General features: G+C 50.1%; 6 protein-coding genes across 6 annotated transcripts; 4 read left to right on the top strand and 2 right to left on the bottom strand.

Moving 5' to 3' along the window:
• Positions 1–393: 393 nt before the first annotated feature.
• Positions 394–1,458, bottom strand: N7471_003430 (MDR family NADPH-dependent oxidoreductase; the record flags this gene model as incomplete). The annotated part of the gene is made up of 1 exon (XM_057276150.1): positions 394–1,458. One exon carries the CDS (start codon positions 1,456–1,458, stop codon positions 394–396), a length of 1,065 nt encoding a protein of 354 aa, XP_057140788.1.
• A 130-nt stretch (positions 1,459–1,588) lies between these two features.
• Positions 1,589–1,798, bottom strand: N7471_003431 (uncharacterized protein; the record flags this gene model as incomplete). The annotated part of the gene is made up of 1 exon (XM_057276151.1): positions 1,589–1,798. One exon carries the CDS (start codon positions 1,796–1,798, stop codon positions 1,589–1,591), a length of 210 nt encoding a protein of 69 aa, XP_057140789.1.
• A 498-nt stretch (positions 1,799–2,296) lies between these two features.
• Positions 2,297–8,693, top strand: sidE (nonribosomal peptide synthase SidE; the record flags this gene model as incomplete). Its single annotated transcript, XM_057276152.1, has 2 exons — positions 2,297–2,876; positions 2,947–8,693. The coding sequence occupies 2 exons, from the start codon at positions 2,297–2,299 to the stop codon at positions 8,691–8,693; spliced, it is 6,327 nt and encodes a 2,108-aa protein (XP_057140790.1).
• Positions 8,694–9,220: 527 nt separating this feature from the next.
• On the top strand, positions 9,221–9,412 carry N7471_003433 (acyl carrier protein; the record flags this gene model as incomplete). Its single annotated transcript, XM_057276153.1, has 1 exon — positions 9,221–9,412. One exon carries the CDS (start codon positions 9,221–9,223, stop codon positions 9,410–9,412), a length of 192 nt encoding a protein of 63 aa, XP_057140791.1.
• A 226-nt stretch (positions 9,413–9,638) lies between these two features.
• On the top strand, positions 9,639–10,804 carry N7471_003434 (aldo/keto reductase family protein; the record flags this gene model as incomplete). The annotated part of the gene is made up of 6 exons (XM_057276154.1): positions 9,639–9,710; positions 9,786–9,796; positions 9,845–9,902; positions 9,953–10,134; positions 10,215–10,584; positions 10,652–10,804. 6 exons carry the CDS (start codon positions 9,639–9,641, stop codon positions 10,802–10,804), a joined length of 846 nt encoding a protein of 281 aa, XP_057140792.1.
• A 218-nt stretch (positions 10,805–11,022) lies between these two features.
• On the top strand, positions 11,023–12,034 carry N7471_003435 (putative gamma-cysteine synthetase regulatory subunit; the record flags this gene model as incomplete). Its single annotated transcript, XM_057276155.1, has 2 exons — positions 11,023–11,045; positions 11,101–12,034. 2 exons carry the CDS (start codon positions 11,023–11,025, stop codon positions 12,032–12,034), a joined length of 957 nt encoding a protein of 318 aa, XP_057140793.1.
• Between the last annotated feature and the right edge of the window lie 100 nt (positions 12,035–12,134).

Consider the following 12,134-nt stretch of genomic DNA (forward strand, 5'->3'; position numbering starts at 1 on the left):
ATGTGACCGAGAGATTTTAACAGAAATGGGTTGACAATGGATGTACCATTCAGGGTACCTAGGTAGGTAGGTAACTAGTCAAAATGATAATCCAGGATCTAAGGAAACAGGCAGTTTGTGTACATGGATGTGTAGCGATGCTGACAAAGAATATGCCTTTTATGTTTGTATGGTTTGTCGCTTTCTAGTGATCTTCCGGGTAAATAGCCCGTAAATATCCTGTAAAATGCATGTATTCAATCTTGATCTGACACTTAACACTACTAGTACCAAGCTATTTCTGTTGTAAAGCCTTAAAAGGCGGCCCAAGCCACCAGGGGTTCGCATCCTTCATCTCCGTGACGAGTATTGCGCAAGTCCGTCAGATCACAACATTGAAATTGCTTCTTTCGATTACTCAAACACGAAGACGATCTTCCGACCCCCGATCGCCCCATCATGGGCCCGCTGGATCGAATCACAGAGCGTTTTCTCCACGCCCTTTGCACCACGTTTCCAGGTGACATACTCCAGCGCCGGTGCCTTCAGCATCCCACGAGCCAATAATTCTGCAAACCACTCAAAAAGCGCCACCTGCTGCAGCGGGGCCCGTCGGCCCAGGCAATCACTCAGTCTGAAGGATTTGAGCGTAATATTGCGCTGCCACAGGAACTGACGCAGATTTCCCTCCTGCGATTCAGCCGTGCCAAGGAACCCAGCCGTTACCAGCGTGCCGCCTGGAATGAGGGATGCTGCCATGTTTCGGGCCAGTGAATCGTCCGAGACGGAGTCAATTGCTAACACGATCCTTTTTCCTGTCAAGGCATCGGTCGTACGTAGCTCTTCTTCCGTGAGGACCAAGGATGCACCGTGCGAGCGCAGTGAGCGTTTGGTTCGCTCTAGTTCGTCGGCCGTGGATCGGTCCCGGATCACGCTAATGACTCGGATGCCATACAGCGGGGCGAGTTGGCTGACGAAATGACTGATAGTTCCGGTGCCCGCGTTCTGGATGATCCAGTCTCCGGGCTCGAGGCCGTGGTATTCCCTCAACAGGAAATACGCTGGGGCTATGCCCATTCGCAAAATAGAGGCAAGGTGCGGCTTGACCGTGGACGGAATACGGATGAGATCGTCTTCGCTAAACACTGCATGCGTTCTCCATGTGCCTTTGCAGTGGGTCCGGAGAATAACGAGGTCGTCAACGGCTAAATTGCTGACAGCCGAACCGATTTGGACAATGCGAGCGGCGCCATCGGAGCCTGGAATTGCCCGCTCCTCGCCATTCTGCCCCACGATGGTGCTCTTGGGTTTGATGGGGTACTTTCCGTGAATAACGAGAAAGTCCAATGGGTTGACGGGGACCGCGAGGAACTCAACGACGACTTGTTCTGGTCCATGAGTGGGTATGGGTTGCGTGGCGAGGTGCATCCCATCGATTGGGTTGACGGCGCCATAAGTGAAGACGAGGGATTCGGCCATTGTGACGTCAAAACTTGGACTCGTGTTGAAGTGATGGAGGCAGAAGGTCTAGATGATCGGTGATACCGTCCTTTGCATTCGTCCGGATCGAACTTTTTATAGCCTTGTCAGTAACATCAAAAAAAATCCCTCATTGCCAGGCCGCAGGTCCATTACCGTTGCATAAGATCCGCTCCGCGTTGCGCAAGATCTGACATGCATGAGGTGGGTTCAGGAACCGCCAAGATAGCCTAGAAGCTTGAGTGTATAAGCCTTCAAGGGAAGGATTACTGAGGCCTGAGCGGTACGAGGCACTCTTCAGCACCAATTCCAGCTCATACGCCCAATGCATGAATGCCATGTTTTCAAGCGACGGGATCCGATTGGGGCAATGACTCGCATATGCAGGATCTGAGGTCAGGAGCAGATTGAGACCTGAAATTCAACTATTTTCACCTATACAGGCTAGTCCACGAACCCTCGCCAGCTTGTACTACCACATTGGAGTAATAGGCACAGGCAACACCGAGTCTGGGGGCGGAAATTATGTAGCATCGATGGCGTCGTTTAGCACCCGGTTCCTCTTTGCCTTGGTATACGAAACATTTTTCGCCGGTCAAGAACTCCTTTTGGAAAATGCAGGTATATTGCGCCTTCAGGAATGGGTCGTGAGGATTTTGGGGCCTCTACGACGTGCCCAGGTGAGACACGTGTATATTGTCACAAAAAAAGACAGTAAAATAGTACCGGCTTAGTCTATAAGTATCTGTTCAAGCCATAGATCCTCAGTATCAAAAGTGTCTTCATTTTTCTCATACTCGGGTTGAAGGATTGGCATCCATTGCTGAAGGATATCATCATGGCTCCAATTGCTACCCGGCACCTCATACCCAGCCATATTGTGGACAGTCCTGCCACAACCCTCAAACAAAAAGTCACGAACGTGACACAAGCCCAGGCTACCTCAAGCCCGCCATCAGCGCCGTGCCTGGTTACGGACCTCATTCGATACCAAGTCGAAACAAACCCGGAAGCCTTCGCCGTACACTGCGAACATGAGGAACCCTATACATATCACGAGCTATGGCAGATTGTTGAACAAATTGCACTCAACGCAAAATTCGCATCAGGGTCTATTGTCCCAGTATGCCTCGATCCCACTATAGAATTTGTGGCGGGCCTTCTGGCGATTATGGTTTCTGGTGCAGCATACGTTGTTCTTGATCCCGAGGGTTCTCCAGAGCGTAACCGAGCTATCGTGGCCGATACTGGTGCAGATTCAGTTCTGTCAAACAACAAATATGCATATTTGTTTGAACAAGCTCTCTCGGTGGAGGACCTCTTGTCTATAAATGAGGCATCTCAAGGATATTTGATTATCCCGCCACACGTTCCTGGCCCAAGTCCATCGGATCTCGCGTATCTGATCTACACTTCTGGTAAGTTATGGTTTAAGACATATCAATTAAGTCTTCTGAAAGTGAGAAGAAGAGCTAACACTTTTTTCAGGATCTACCGGAACACCAAAAGGAGTTTTACTGAGCCACCGCTCAGCAAGCCATGGGATCAGTCAATTCGAGCTCAACGGCCGCAGGCGGTGGTTGCTCTTTTATAATCCTGTGTTCTCCGCGGCCCAAAGAACTATTCTCGCCACACTATCAAAGGGCGCCTGTCTTTGTTTGGCACGCCGCGAGCGTCTAGCAACGGCATTGCCCGAGGTGCTTGTCAATCTCCAAATTGATGCTCTTGGCATCACTCCCTCGGCACTGTCTCTGCTTTCTCCCAGTGAGATTCCGGACAGCCTCGAGCAGATAACAACTGTTGGCGAGCCCTTGAGCCAAGCTCTCGTTGATTTATGGGCGGATGAAGTTCACCTGCGCGTCTCGTATGGTCTCAGTGAATGCGCCCAGTTGAACTTCTCTCGGCGATTGAAGCCTGGTGATAACCCTCGTAACCCGGGACGGCCAGTCGATACCACCACTGCTATCATTCTGGAGCCCAATACAGCAACACAATTGGGAGTTGATGAGCCTGGTGAATTGTGCCTCCTTGGGCCTCAAGTTGCCAGCGGCTATCACCAACGCCCGGAAGAGACCAGTGCCGGTTTTGTCAAGAACCCTTTCGGTTCGAACATTCTTTTTAGAACAGGTGACCAAGCTGTTCGTCGCGCTGACGGGACTTTTGAGATCCTCGGAAGAATTGATCACCAGATCAAAATTCATGGTCAGCGAATCGAGCCCCAAGAAGTGGCGGAGACTCTCTCAACCGTGAAAGGTGTCACTGAAGTTGTATGCGTTGGCGCAGCCATAAAAGATAAGATCTCCCTCGTTGCTGCAGTCGTACCAAATACCCAAGACAGCTGGGCCGATCTTGTGAAAAACCTGCGAGAACATGCACAGCGTTCATTTCCACCATACATGGTCCCAAGTTACTGGCTTCGCTGCGATGAATTGCCAGTTAATCGAAATGGCAAGGTCGACTTCAAAACCATTCGGACGACAGCTGAATCAGCAGATATTGACAGCCTTTTGGGTCGTGATCACAATCTCAATGGACAGGAGGTTCATTTGAGCCAAATTGCTCTTGAGATCGCTGAAGTCTGGGCCGGATACTTGCAACTCAGCCGCACGTCTATTCTTCCCACCGATTCTTTCGTCGCCTTGGGTGGATCTTCAATTGACGCCATACAAGCAATTCGTGAGCTCCGCACAAAGGGCATCCATGTTGACCTTGCGGACATGCTGAGATCACAGAGCTTGGAGAGTGTCGCTGATTCTTCCCGGCTGGATCCCAAAGGAGAGAGCCAGACTCACACCCCTCAGCCGTTTTCCCTTATATCAGACATGGAACTCAACGCCGAGCTTCAGGCTGATCGCGGTATAGCTGATGCTTTGCCTCTCACTGCCTTACAAGAAGGTATTCTTGCCAGCACACTACAAGGTTCCCAAGACTATCTGTACCAGAGGGTCTTTGATATCCGACATCTTGACCTGGTCAGATTGCAGCTTGCTTTCCAAAGTGTGTTTTGGCGTAGCGAAACACTCCGGTCTACCTTCGTTCCGGCCACCAAAGGCTTACTGCAAGTCATCCGGAATGACTTCCTCCTTCCTTGGACAGAGATTTCTGGTAGCCTAGAAAGTTTCCTCAAGGCGGACAAGGAAAAAGGTGTCGCCTTTGGTGAGCCTTTCATGAGAGTAGCAGTGCTCAACAACTCTGTACTCATCGTATCCGTTCATCACGCACTGTTCGACTTCTGGTCGCATTCATTCGTATTTGAGGATGTTGCAAGTGTTTACTATGGCAAAAAGCCGGAGACTCGAGCTTCATGGAAGTCCTTCATTGGCCTTTTACAGCAACAGGGGGAGGGAAGCTCCGCCGAGTTCTGGAAACAGCATCTCCAGGAATCGACACCTACAATCCTTAACCATTCTCCAATTGGAGAGTTCTTCACTGCCACGCGGATTCTTCCTCTAAATTTGAAGTCAGCATCCACAGCCCTTCAAGTTCCATCCAGTGCTATCTTATACGCTGCCTGGGCTATAGTTCTTTCGTCTCATACGGCGTCAAACCTGGTTACTATGGCCACGGCTATCTCGGGTCGAGAGTTGCCATTGAAAGGAATTGAATCTCTGGACGGTCCAACTCTCGCCATGGTACCACAGGCAGTGCTTGTCAACCCTGAACATTCGTTGGACCAGCTTGTGCAATCCGTCAATGCCAATCTCTGGGATCTCATCAAGAACTCGCAACAGGGTGTGCGGGGCGCTTTGGCAGCCGCTGGACATCACAATTCCACTATGTTTGACACTATGGTGAACATACTGCCCTTGGGACAGGATAGCAGTGACCTGACGAGGGAGGTCTTCCAGATGCATGGGACTAGGTCTGCGTGGAAAACGGAGTATACCACCTTGAACATTCAGGAGAGATCCGGAGGGGTCGAGATTAGCCTCACGGCTCCCATGGAGCAGCGTCGTCTAACGTTTATCTTGAACCAATTCTCTCATGTTGTTGAGACAATTTTCAGCAACCCACGACTACCAATCAAATCTTTCAGTCTCCTCGATTCGGAAGAGTTGGACTTCCTGCTTCAATGGAACGAAGGGCAGCCGCAGCCCACCACTCTTCATGATCAGTTTGAGTTGGCGGCTCAGAAACACTCCTCTAGGGTGGCTATCAACTTCCAGAATGAGCAGCTCCTGACATACGCTGAATTGAATGAAAGAGCCAACCGCATGGCTAACTTCCTCTCGGAACATGGCGTCACGAAAGGAGATCTTGTTCCTCTTCTTCTGGAGAAGTCGCCATTCATGATGATCGCAATTCTGGCACTCTTCAAGCTCGGTGCCGCATATGTACCTTTGAGCCCAGAAAATCCCCTCGAGCGCAATGAGTTCATCGTGCGTGATGTCGGCGCCCGTGTTGTTCTCTCAGAGACAGAACATGCTACATTCTTTTCCTTCGAGGACATCTCCGTTGTTTTGATTGATCAAGCCAAGCTCTGTGCATATTCAAAGGAGAAGCCCGAAACGGAAGTCTCGCCTAGTGAGCTCGCCTACATTCTCTATACTTCAGGTAGTACAGGTCAGCCAAAAGGAGTAACGGTCTCCCATGGAGCATGCGCTGCTGCGATGAGATCAATCATCGATTTTGAGAACAAGTGGGATGAGCCTTTTAGAGCTTTACAGTTCTCTAATTACGTGTTTGATGTCTCACTGTATGACTTCTTCGTCACATTGCACAGCGGTGGAACTCTCTGCATTGCTCCGTCGGATCGCCTGCTCGGTGATTTGGCTGGAGTAATCAATGAGATGGATGTCAACCATACCTTCTTGACTCCAACTGTTGCCCGGCTTCTGGACCCCAAAGACGTCCCAGGCTTGAAATCAATGACTGTTGGAGGCGAGCAGTTGACGCGCGATGTGATCGAGACCTGGGCTCCAATGTTAACCCTGCGTAATGGGTATGGGCCTACAGAGGCTTCCGTTCTGGTTACCATGAAAGAGGTCACTGTCGAGACCACCGGCGGTAACATCGGACGGCCTCTCGCTTCCGTGGGCGCAGTCATTTTGGAAGCCAATGGTGATCAACCACTTCCATATGGAGCAGTTGGAGAACTTTGCTTCTGGGGTCCTCAGTTAGCCGACGGCTATTTCAAGAAGCCCGAATTAACCGCTGGGGCGTTTATCCAAACCAATCTTAGTGGTGGTCGGCGGTTGTACCGCTCTGGTGACTTGGCCAGGTACCTTCCTGGGGGTGATATTGAGTGTTTAGGACGCAAAGATGACCAGGTTAAAGTAAATGGGCACCGCATCGAGCTCGGCGAGATTGAGCAGGCAATTCTCCGAACGGGCGAGGTCACGGATTGCGTTCTCACTGTCTGGAAGCAGAACAACACAGCTCATCTGGTGGCCAACGTCGTTTTCAGCCCCGTTGACCAAGAGCTAGACATCCTCTCACCAGATCTCTTTGCCGATGAGACACAACGTCTCAAAAATAAGCTCAACGGCTTGGCTCACTATATGGTCCCGAAATTCCTTCTTGCTCTTCCCTTCCTTCCTCGAATGCCTTCTGGTAAAGCGGATCGCAAGCAACTCAAGGCACGTGTACAGTCTCTCAACCAGGGTGAACTTGCCAAATACTCTCTCAGCAAGCTTGGCACATCTGGGTCTGAAGCTATCATCCCTATTGTCTCCGCATCCCAGAAGATTCTTCAAGAGGCTTGGATTGAGATTTTGCAGTTACCCGACAACCAATTCGGGTTGGAGGCTAATTTCCTCAGCCTTGGTGGTGACTCCATCTCTGCCATCAATCTTGTCAGCTACATTCGACGCAAGGGTCTGAACATCAGTGTACGAGATGTCGTCAAATACCCTCTATTGGGGGTAATGGCCGAGTATCTTCAGCAAGAAACAGATCAAATATCAACTGAGACTGTCGTCTTTTCGCCGCCGACCGAGTTGGATGCTTTAATCTCTTCTGAAATTCAACAGCAGCAGTACGAATATGTGTACCCCAGTCCCGCTGGACAAGCCGAGTTCCTTACTCAGGGAGCTCGGGCCGACCCATTCTGGTGTTTAATGACAGTCCGATCTCTTGGAATTAATCCCGATATCTCTCAGTGGATTGATCTCACAAAGAGGTTGGCAGAGACAAACGAGATTCTGCGCACCACCTTTACCCAATTCCAGGGCAAATGGTATGGTGTTGTTCTGAATGACCCCACACCCGTCTTGGAAGTCTACGATGTCACAGAAGAAGCCGAGAAAAGACAGATACTCGACTTGATATGGAAAGATCGCTTTACCTTCGGAAAGCCTTTCATCCGCTACGCAGTTCTACGCTACCCCGATGGCGAGCACCAAATTGTCACAAAACTAGACCACGGTCTCTACGACGGCACCCTCCTCCGCGTCTTTGACGCCCACTTCCAAGCCTACCAACGGGGCGAGGAAGTAGAAAAATTCACTTCCTTCAAGGAATTTGCATTCCACATCTGGCAAGTCAACCAAACGCGCCCAACCCTCGACTTCTGGACCCAACCAGACAAAAGACCCATCACGTTCAACTATCCCAACGCGACAGAACCCTGTATCAACGCCTCGGTCGTGCACATAATCCACCTCGACTTCGAAACCTTCAGTCGCTCCAGCGGCGTGACAGTCTCAACACTCTTCCAATCCATCTTCCAAATCTGGCTCGCCCGTCGCAGCGGCCAGACAAGCATCGCTTTCGACTACCTCTACACAGGCCGCAACGTGGACCTAGAAGACCCGCAAGGCATCAACGGCACCTGCGCCAATTTCCTACCCATGCGCTCCGAGGTTGACGCCCAGATTCCCGTGCAGGACTATCTGCTGCGAACCCAGGACGATTTCTGGCAGTACACTGAGAACAACACTGTCGGAATTGAGGATATCTGTCAGGCGTGTGGAGTCCCGCGTGCAGAGGCAGAAAACCAGGCACTGTTTTTGTTCCAGCCTTTTGAGCCGGCGTCGCCGGCTGGTGCGAAGGAAGTGACGCAAAAGTGGGTTGTGATGGCTAAGTCCGAGGTGACTATGTTGCAGCCTTATGCGATTGTTTTCGAGGTTATTAAGACTGCAGATTTGAATGGGTATAAGTTGAAGTTTGCTTATGATAGCTCTGTGTGGGCGAAGGAGGAGGTGGAGGTGGAAGTTGGTGTTGTTGAACAGATGCTCTCGCGTGTTGTCGGGGATGCGAATGCTTTGGTTGGGGATGTTCTTCGAGAGGTATAAAACCCCACAGATATCACTTGTTTTTGTCTCTTGTCATTGCCCCATTGTTTCTTGTTTCTTGTGACTTTCACCTGCTTTTCGCCTTTTCTTCTTCGATTCACTCTCTGCTGGCTTAATAGTAACCTTACTATACCTTTCCTTTGTTTAATTGCTTCGTGTCTTGGAAATTGGTACATAGAATGATACACGAGCAATAAAAGTTTTGCAATAAATCTTCCGTCGAGTGTTTTTTGGATGTGTTTTTGGAGTGTCTTTTTAACATCCTTTTAGATGTCTTTTAAGATGTCTTTTTACATGTCTTTTACGCTTCTCAGTTTTATAGTTAAATGACGAAAATATACTAAAAACCATAGACCGTACAACCGACGCTTCTACATTGCACTACATAAAGTGGCCCGCATGCAGCCTGGCGAAACTGTGTTGATACACTCAGCATCCAGAGGTACTGGTCAAGCAGCGATCCAGATTGCAAAGAATGCTGGAGCAACAATTTTTGCAACAGTTAGTTCTGAGCTGTAAGCATTGCGATGGCGGATGTTGATGCGAATACGCCTTTGCACCAGTACGGGGTGGACTCGCTCGTTGCGGTAGAGCTGCGGGATTGGTTTGCCAAAGAGCTCCAGGCAGAGTTGGGGGTTTTTGAGATCCTTGGAGGAGCGACGTTGGCATCGGTGTCACAGCTGGTTGCGAAGAAGAGTAATCTCGTTCAGGCTTCATAGAAGAATAGATGAGGTTCGCTGAGATTAGACTAGAATTGATATTACAGTCTTCCAATCTGATTCATAGTATAGTAAACATATCCAGTTACGGTGTATGGGGTTTATAGAGCTCCGACGATTCCCATTCGGGCGGATCGCAGCAAGCCCCACTATGATCTCATCTCTCATCGCCTCTTGTCCAACAACGTTGGATTGTTTCTCCTTTATATTCAATTCAACAGCAATTATGACGAAGCTTACTCTCCAGTCAAAGCATCGATTGCAGTCAGGACATGAGATCCCCGTTATAGGATATGGGGTCAGTTACCCCGCAAACACATATACATACAAACATATGAACTTCAAGAGCAGAGCTGACACTGTATGACTACAGGTGTATATGATGTATGTTTGAATCAATGCCTCACCCTGAATCCCCTAACCTAACAACAGCCCGTCATCCGCAACTGAGAAGGCTACTCTCGAAGCCCTGAGGGTTGGATTCCGCCATGTACGTCCCCAGGAAGATCGCAAGAAAACCACACACTAAAGAGATATCAGGTCGACTCGGCAATCATGTACCGCAACGAGAAGCCCTGCGGAAAGGCAATTCTGAATTACAATCTGGATCGATCGCAGATCTTCTTTACGACCAAGATCCCGCCGGAATCAATGGGTTACGAGTCTACCAAGCGAGCTATTAATTCCAGTCTACGGGAAGCAGCACAGGAATACTTCGACCTGTAAGCTCCGATGGGAATCTAGCAACAGACCCCCTCATGGAATTGGAATCTACAATCTAACCGGTAAACCTAACCAACAGTATTCTAATCCATGCCCCATACGGCGGCAAGGAAGCCCGTCTAGGTTCCTGGGATGCACTAGTCGAAGCCCAGAAAGCAGGCAAAGTGAAATCCATCGGCGTATCCAACTACGGCATCCACCACCTCGAAGAACTGGAGGCTTACATCCAGGGTGGCGGGGGTGGCCAGATCGATGTCGGTCAGTATGAGCTACACCCGTGGCTGGATCATTCGGATATCGTGGAGTGGCTACAGAAGAGGAAGATTGTTGTTGAGGCGTACTCGCCTCTTGCGCATGGGAGTCGGTTGACGGAGTCTGTGTTGTTGTCTATCGGGAAGAAGTATGGGAAGACGCCGGCGCAGGTTTTGATTCGGTGGAGTTTGCAGATGGTAGGTAACACTGATTTGGTTCAGAGTAAAGGATATAGAATTAGGTATGCTAATATTCTGGTGTTAGGGATTTGTGCCTCTGCCCAAGTCTGCGACGCCGAAGCGCATTCGGGAGAATGCCGATGTCTTTGACTTTGAGTTGGCGGCTGAGGATATGAAGTTGCTTGATACAGGAGAGTATTCGCCCACGGACTGGGATCCGACGGTTGATGAGGATTGAAGTAGATGGGTGCAGGTTAGATGGGGTTAATGGTCGTAGAGTAGAAGAGGAATCTGGAGGAACGTTGGATTTGTCAGGCCCGTAGGAGGGGCTCTCCGCGGGGTGAACTTGCGACTTTCAACTTTCAATGTTCGAACTCCGACTTTCCTCTTGTTCCTTGACACTTACGATTTAGATTTCAATCCATCTACTTCTAAGATCTCGCCTATTTTTCCATCATGAAGTTGATTCTATCCAGTTCGTAAGTGGTGTTATTCGATGCGCCTCGGATTAAGTCACTCAACCAACCCTCACAGGAATATTATGCAAGCGGGACGGCAATCCGTCATTCGCCAGCCTCTGACGCAGAAATCAAACGTTGAGCTAATCAACTCGCTCCGATCGAACTTCCTTGCCTCTCAACAAACCGAAACGTCACCGGCCAACGGCACCGACACCGACACAAATGGTCGCTCAGCCGTATCGCATCCGCCCTCTTGGACCCTACAGACCGAAGATGGCCTCTATATCCCCGCGATCGACTTCTCACATCCCGGCCTGTCAGAGGAGCGCGACCAATACGATATCACAGTGAAGCTATTCTACCTACCGGGGATTCCGGTGTCAAGGCGTTGCGCACACACCAGGGAGGCAATTGATCTGGTATTGAAGGAGCTACACATCAAATCTATCGATCTACTGATTGTCTCGTTCCCGGGGATCCTGTTCGATGCAGACGACGACAGTGAAGAAGAAGACAACGAGATGAGCAATGGTGAACCGGACGATTTCGACAGCATGGTGCAGACATGGCAGGTGCTGGAGTCGCTGCACGAGCAGGGCGTGATCTCTCAGCTAGGCGTTGCTGAGTTCGGCAGCGAACGCCTGGCCCGCTTCCTGCCACATACCAAGGTCAAGCCCTCGGTCGATCAGATCAATCTTAAGGATTGCTGTGTCGTTCCTAAACATTTGATTCTCTATGCGAAACAAGAGCAGATTCAACTCCTAACCCATAACGACTGCCATGATATTCTTCCTGTCGGCACGACGCGGGAACTGCTCGGTCCCGCGGAGAAGAGCGGTGCGGGGATATTGGCTTCGTCTCCCGAGGCCAACGACGGCATCCAGGGAGATGTCGAGCCGCAGTGGGTGGTCAAGTACACGGCAGTCGTCAAGGATCGCGGAGTAGTCGAGAACAAGGGGTATTTCGCGTCGGCTGATGTCGGCACATGTCTCAAGGACCGGTCATGAATGCTTTTTTTTTTCTTTGCGTCATCAATAAGGACATTTGTCGTGACAAGCGTGGGCGTTTCTTTTTCGCTTTAAAAATCCACCATAGCTGGTGTGGGGA

Source organism: Penicillium samsonianum, assembly GCF_028829775.1.
Source record: "Penicillium samsonianum strain IBT 33392 chromosome Unknown utg000002l_segment0_segment0, whole genome shotgun sequence".
NCBI lineage: Eukaryota > Fungi > Ascomycota > Eurotiomycetes > Eurotiales > Aspergillaceae > Penicillium > Penicillium samsonianum.